At 34.8% G+C, this 7,795-nt stretch overlaps 1 protein-coding gene and 1 pseudogene across 1 annotated transcript; both read right to left on the bottom strand.

Moving 5' to 3' along the window:
• Nucleotides 1–2,016: 2,016 nt before the first annotated feature.
• On the bottom strand, nucleotides 2,017–3,643 carry LOC102604618 (beta-D-glucosyl crocetin beta-1,6-glucosyltransferase-like). The gene is made up of 2 exons (XM_006367617.2): nucleotides 2,386–3,643; nucleotides 2,017–2,346 (listed from the first exon to the last, which is right to left on the bottom strand). The coding sequence occupies exons 1-2, from the start codon at nucleotides 3,579–3,581 to the stop codon at nucleotides 2,211–2,213; spliced, it is 1,332 nt and encodes a 443-aa protein (XP_006367679.1). The 5' UTR covers nucleotides 3,582–3,643; the 3' UTR covers nucleotides 2,017–2,210.
• An 819-nt stretch (nucleotides 3,644–4,462) lies between these two features.
• LOC102603280 (beta-D-glucosyl crocetin beta-1,6-glucosyltransferase-like) lies at nucleotides 4,463–6,476 on the bottom strand (annotated as a pseudogene).
• Between the last annotated feature and the right edge of the window lie 1,319 nt (nucleotides 6,477–7,795).

Raw genomic sequence — 7,795 nt, 5'->3', positions numbered from 1 at the left:
CCCATCCCCACTCCTACCTCGACTTCCAACTTCTATAATATTTATCTAAAATATTTTTATTCCTGCCTAACTCACTCATATTAAAGTTATTGCATTTTCTTTTGCCGAAATTATTCTCAAATCAAACGAATAAGTTTCTACTAGATTCAACACTACCTCTAGAGCCAGCCGTCCACCTAATAATTAATAATAAAAGCTATTTTCTTTATTTTACTTAGTAATTTCGCCGTCTTAAATTATTTGTTATATTTTTAAAAATACTAATTAATTCATGATTTCAGATAGGAAGTTGTGGAGGACATGAATAAAGATAGTAATTATCACCTTCTATTCATTTTATATAATTTTAAAGTAATAAATAAGTATAGATTTATAAATAGTTATAACTTTAATTAATTAAAAAGTTTTAAATATTAGGATAAATTTAATAGCTAGTTTAGTGTACGTAGATTGTAGACTTAGAGACTATAATCGCAGACTTATTGAAATAACAGCCGAAATAAATCCCAAAATTTGGATTATTATTGATTTTACTAACATATTCGAACACACTAGTAGTGAATAAAGCAAACAAGAAAAAAGAATGATCATTTATATATAATTAAATTATGAGCATGAGAATAGGCAAATTTTAATACACGCTAATAAAAATTATTAGGTCTTGAATGAATTTTTTACTTGTAACAATTTCATAAAATATTTGAGCTATTAGATACCAGAAAACAATATGTGAGCTATTTTATGTCAAATATTAGTCCGCATTATATTGCCATCACAAAATCTCCCCACCTACCTCCCCTCTTAAAAAAGGGGAGAATTATCTTATTAAACATAATTCATATCATATATATACTAATTTTATATATACTTTCAAATAATTACATATATTACCACTAATTAAGAGTTTCAAATCTTGTAGTAAAGAAAATAAACTTAAATATATGTATTTTTGCTACCAGATATACTAAAATAGTGAGAGTGTCTAGCGAGATGGGGAGGGAGATAGTCATGTATCCTAAATACATGTGAATCACACTAGACACATGTATATGTATATATCTGGTGTGATTCGCATGTATATGGGATACCAACTACATAGGAGAGTGGCAATGAGATGGAATGGGGACGATAGAGGCAAGCGAGATTTGTCCCAGATAAATGTGAATACACTTGGATATAGATCTAGAACAAATTACACTTAATTTTGACATGTGTATCCTGAGATACATGTATCTAAAAATATCTAGATGCATCAAAATTTGGTAAAATTCGTAATATTATAAACTAAAACGTATCTAACTAATTAACTCCTAAACTAATGAAATTTGTGCAAGTTTCTCAAAAAATGTATTTGAGCTATTTAGATACAAGAAGAAATATAATATGGGCTTTTTATGCCAAATTTTAGGCCATGTTATGATGGGAAATTCCAAATTTTGCCTAACGTAATTTTATTTTGGGCATAATACATGGATGTGCTATTTAACTTGGCTTCATTTCACATTTATGTCCTCCAACTTTGGATGTGCACAAGCAGACAATTAAACTTTTATAAAGTTTAGCAAGTAGACACATGAGTCGGATGCGACATTTAATACACATAGAACACCACGTATGACACAAATTGCCATGTAGGACGTGTGTACCTATTTGTTTAACTTTATATAAGTTTAAGTGTTTGGTTGTGCACACTCAAAGTTGAATCGCATAAATGTTACCTGAAGCCCAATTAAAAAGTATATATTTATGCCAATTGATTGGTTTTGTAATGTATTCTTTATGCCAACAAGGTGTTTGATGTAATGCTTCACTGAGTTTTTTTCTGTTATGTACACCTCTGCTAGAGTTTTCAAGACAGTAATTCCCCTGTCCTAAATGCTTTGAAAATGAGTTCGCTTGTTGATTTTTATTACTTAATGGTTTGGTTTTGCATCTTCACTAGTTTCCCTTTGTTTGACATCATGTCTTAATGCACGAAATTGCGCGTATTTCTCTGTGGAATGTGTGATGTTAACAGTCTGTTCTGATTCAAGCATAATGCTGGCTCGGAATTACGTCTTGATGCATGTTTTTCTTGGATACAACTTACATTCTGCTGAATCATTTCTAAGGTTATTACTTGTAGTGATTATTGGTAATAAGATGATTAGTACTCTCAACTTACTATAACAGTTGAGTTACACTAGACTGACATTTACTATTATTGCTAATCATTTGTTGCTACAAAGTGCCACCAGTTCTTCCGCCACGCCATCTATCTCTTCATCCTCTTTTGCGTTCATCTTCTCACTCAGTTCCTTAGCTTTCTTCCTCACAGCCTCCCCGCTTTCCTCCACTAACACTTCCCTTGTTGCCTTTGCAATCTCTTCACTTTGTAACTTTTCCCTTATTGCCTTTGCAATCTCTTCGCTTTGTAACTTCCCATCCTCGTCCTTCGCTGCTTCCACTCCCACACCGATATATTCCACAAGCCTAGCATTCATTGGTTGATCAATGTGCATTGGCATGGCAATTATAGGCACACCAAACTTCATACTTTCCATGAATGAACTCCATCCACAGTGACTCACGAATCCACCTATCGATGGATGTTGAAGAATCAATGCTTGTGGAGCCCATCCTTCCATAATCATTCCTCTTTCTCCTACCCTTTCAAGATACCCTTCCGGTAATGCATCTCGAATGTTAAGTCTTTCACCTTGTGGAAACCTGATGACCCAAATGAAGTTCACTTTGCTAAGCTCTAGCCCTTGAGCTACTGCAAGTATTTCCTCCTTGGATAGAAAATACTCGCTCCCAAATGAAACGAACACAGTTGAACTTTTCTCTTTCTTGTCAAGCCATTGCGCGATTTCCTCATAATCATCTTGATCCATGGATTCTTGAACTAGCGAACCAACGGGGACAATTTTCTTGGAAGTCAAATTTGAAAGATAATCTATATATTTCCCTTCAAAATCTCTGCAAGTTTTCACTAGAATAATGTCATGTGATCGCCTAATAGCCTCGTCGTATGGGAACTTCTTACTTGGTACTTCATCAATATCTTTTTTCAGTGAAATCATTTCGTGTTCCCGCAGGTAAATTTCAGGAAACGGGAACTTCTCCTCTGTGTTGTCAGACATGTGGATGGCCAAAGCTACAACAGTTGCACTAAAAGTAGGGAATTGCACAGCAGGAATGTTCATAGAGGAAGCCGAATCAGTAACCCATGGCTGATTGTAGTCATGAATGACCAAATCCGGATGCAGAGTTTGTAATATTTTGGAAAAATTCGGAGAGGCGAGTTCAAAAGCTGTTTTGAGGGTGTTCATGAGATGAGGTGGGAGGCCATTTGTAGTGTGGTAATGAGGAGGAAGATCTGGTAAAGACAGAAGATGAAGCTCGATTAATTCTATCGACTGAGAATACTTCTCACTGACTCTTTTCTTGATGGAGTTCAGGTTTACCGGAGTAGAACACAGGTAAATGTGGAAGTTCTTACTTGCAAGCTTTTTCGCTAACTCTAGAAATGGATTTATGTGACCATGAGCTAGCCAAGGTAACATAAGTACACTAATGGTGTGCTTCTTTGCCTCCATAGGGATGAATCTAGTCTAGTATAGAAAATACGAATTCGACAGAATTCAGTAACTTTGGTTCAAACTTAGTATATCGAGAAATCTACAGAATTTGTACCTTATATTGTTGTATTGAGGTTGCTGCCCTATCTTATATAGAAGTTTCCTAGTGATTTGATAACAAAGAAAAAAGATGTTTAGATTTGTACCAGCAGCCTTATATTGACTGTTGAATATTGTGTTGGACTGATTGATATGGACAGTCACTTCAACTCAAGAGTTTAAGTTATATGCACTATCACGGTAAATAATCTTTATACCATTAGATTGTATTTATCTGTTGTAGTAGATAATTTGTCTTATTTCGATGTTACATTGTCTATTTTGTTTTGTTCCACTCAAAATATTGATCAATTTTTTTTCTTTCAGATTTTGGAATTTACAGTAACCTCAACTTTCTTCCCTCTTCGCGCCAAAGAGCATTCTGACTCAAAAGCTTGGCAACAATGGAAATCAAGTTACTGAAAATCATTGTTTGATAAAAAATAGATAGGAAAGAACACACGAAGAGGGGGAAATAGAGAGCAAGAGGCGGAGCTTCATATTTGCAGGTTCTTCTTTATCCATTTTCGATTTTTTAGAATCAAAGACTTGTTATTTAGAATCAAGTGGATATTTTCTTATGCTAAGAAAGAAATATACCAGCAAAAAAAAATTACTATGTGTTATAGAAAAAGGTTATAGAGGAAATGGAAAGTAAGATGAGACGATTAAAAATAACTAGGACGGATTGTTTAGCTCATATGGTCACAACTCACAAGTCGTCAATCAAATGGAAAGTTTTCTGTCATTTCATTCGAAGAGGAACACACCATCACAAAAAAATATTAAACTCTCTCAAGCATATGAAATTAACTTATTAGATAGATATAACTTAAATCTTAATTATTTGTTGCTACAAAGAGACACCAGCTCTTCCACCACTCCATCTCTCTCTTCATCCCCTTTCGCGTTCATCTTCTCACTTAGTTCCTTAGCTTTGTTCCTCACATCCTCCCCACTTTCCTCAACTAACACCTTCCTTATCGTGTTTGCAATCTCTTCGCTCTGTAGTTTACCATCCTCGTCCCTCACTGCTTCCACTCCTATCCTAATATACTCCACAAGCCTAGCATTCATTGGTTGATCAATGTGCATTGGCATGGCAATTATAGGCACACCAAACTTCATACTTTCCATGAATGAACTCCATCCACAGTGACTAACGAATCCACCTATCGATGGATGTTGAAGAATTGTTGCTTGAGGAGCCCATCCTTCGATAACCATTCCTCTTTCTCCTACCCTTTCAAGATACCCTTCTGGTAATGCATCTGGAATGCTTATTCTTTCACCTTGTGGAAACCTGATAACCCAAATGAAGTTCACTTTGCTACGTTACGTTCTAGCCCTCGAGCTACTGCAAATATGTCTTCCTTGGATAGAAAATACTCGCTCCCAAATGAAACAAACACAGTTGAACATTTCTCTTTCTTATCAAGCCATTGCATGATCTCCTCATCATGATCATCTCGCGCAATGGATTCTTGAACTAGTGAACCAACGGGGACTATTTTCTTGGAAACCAAATTTGAAAGATAATCTATATATTTCCCTTCAAAATCTCTACAAGTTTTCACCAGAATAATGTCACGCGATAGCCTAATAGCCTCATCAAATGAGTACTTATTACCCGGTGCTTCTTTAACAGCTTCCTTCAATGAAAGCATTTCGTACTCATGCAGGTAAATTTCTGGAAACGGGAACTTATCCTCCGTATCATCAGACATATGGATGGCTAAAGAAACAACAGCCGGGCCAAAAGTGAGGAACTGCACAGCAGGAATGTTAACAGAGGAAGCAGAGTCAGCAGCCCATGGCTGATTATAGTCATATATGACCAAATCCGGCTTTAGAGTTTGTAATATTTTGGAAAAATTTGGAGAGGCGTTTTCGAAAGCTGTTTTGAGTGTGTTCATGAGATGAGGTGGGAGACCATTGGTGGTGTGGTAATGAGGAGGAAGATTTGGTAAAGATGGAAGATGAAGCTCAACTAATTCTATTGATTGAGAATATTTTTTTGTGACATTTTACCCTCTATAGTTCTAGAGGTACTCATCAACATAATTTGTATATTTCCTTCAGCAAAAGGATCATCAACATCATCATGTTCTTCCTCTCTAGAAGATTTCACAATCAATTCCTTCAGTTTCATCAGCTCATTTTGTCCAGGATAAATATCCTGAAAAGGGAATTCAACCTCAGGTTTTCTTATCGAATTATAAAAGTATGAAAACACCGCTGCACCCATAACTACGAATTTCATTGCTGGAATCCCCTGTTCATTCGCTACGCCTTCAGCCCATTGCAATAATAAGTCGTAAATAACCAAATCAGGTTTAAGATTTTGCAAGATTTTCGCGAAGTTGGATTTGGACAATTTGAGTGTTTTTAGAACAATGTGATCCATATCGACTGGGATTTCATTCGTCGTAAGCTTAGGTAATTTTGGTAAACAAAGCTCAACCATCTTAATTGAAGCAGAGTATTTTTCAGGGATTTGTTTATTTATAGTTTCTTGACTTATAATTGTAGAACAAACGCGAACAGAGAATCCTCTGTCCGCGAGTTTCTTAGCTAAGTCGAGGAATGGAGAGATATGTCCATAAGCTAACCACGGAAACATAAGTACCCTCAAAGCATTACGATGCTTTGGTGGTACTTGTGTAGCCATGGAAACTTTTTTCCTAAAACAAAAATTCATGTTGTTTTTTGAGAGTGAAAGAAGGAAGAAAAATGAGAGGCTTTATTAGAAATAATTAAGAGAAAACAAATATCAAGGACAAAAATAAGTTTCCTGAGATTTCAATGTATATATGTTGTTGATTTTTACAATAAGAGAAACAAGAAATGCTTTTGTAAAAATACATCAATAATATTTATGGAACTACATATTCGCAAAACACAAAGTTTCACAACTAGTCCTTTCGAGATGACTCTGTTGGTTTAGAGGGAGGTCATTCTCAAACTACACCACATGGATGACTTGGGATTGATCTTGTTCAATGCCTTCTGTATCGAGCCAATTGCATAAGGCTTGTTTACTGTGGTTTACAAGCTATGTAGTACATAGAGGGGGGTTTACCCCGTCGTGCACATAAAGTGTTCATTCCAAGGGTAGAGGCTATGACAGATATCAGTAGCGGACCCAGGATTTTCGTTCTGGGGGTTCGAAAAAATAAAAGTATAAACGTGTAAATAAGTCTTTAGAAATGAGACCCTTGATTTCTTTTGGGTTTAAAACCACACTTTTAGCACGTTTTTTAAAATTTTAAAAAAAAACTTGAAAAACAGAACTGATTTTTTTTTTAAAAAAAGATTGAAACTAAAAAAAGAAAAAAGAAATTGCTATCACAAGGAATCAAACTGGTAACATGAAGCTTACTTTCAAGGGGACTTGTCACTGCACCATCAGTTTCTCTTTGTCATTGAGGGGTTCAAAATATACATATCTACAAAAATATAGAAAATTTACCTTATATATACCGTGTAAGTTTTTGCCGAGGGGGTTCGGGTGAACCCTGGAACCCACGTGGGTCCGCCCTTGACAGAGATTATCGCCGCTGCGAGGTATCTTGGGTTCTGAAAAAAAAGTTTCACAACTAACAAAAAGAAAGCATTCATATTAAATGCTTTTGCATACATGTATATTAAATCTTATTTTAGATACACTTATATATCAATAGAATAATTTAGTTACGTCTAAAAAATATTGACTTTCATTTTTCCAAGAACAAATCAAGGAGAAAATCATCATTAATACCTAATTTCACTTAGAAAATAAGATTTTAATACAGAAATAATATTCTAAGAACAGTAATTAATACAGAAAAAATATTTTCAGTGTCCAAAATTAAATTTTTTTAAAAAATCAGAAATCTAATTTAGATCGAAAAAAATTCCATCAAAATCCGATCCAGAGGTGGATCACACGCGCTAACGCAAATATGAACCGGGCTTCGCAGAAAATCGTTGTTTATATAGCTTATACACATATTGCGAGATGTCCTAACAAAATTTTAAAAAGGTATGCATGCGTATAAATTAGAATTGTGGGAGAATTTAATAGTAAATAAGATAAACTAGTAGGAATAATTTATACTTATATATATATAAATAATGACTAAAATACCAAA

Source organism: Solanum tuberosum, unplaced genomic scaffold (genome assembly GCF_000226075.1).
Source record: "Solanum tuberosum cultivar DM 1-3 516 R44 unplaced genomic scaffold, SolTub_3.0 scf00850, whole genome shotgun sequence".
NCBI lineage: Eukaryota > Viridiplantae > Streptophyta > Magnoliopsida > Solanales > Solanaceae > Solanum > Solanum tuberosum.
The sequence above is the reverse complement of the archived record's forward strand: the minus strand, read 5'-3'. Positions and strand labels throughout refer to the sequence as shown.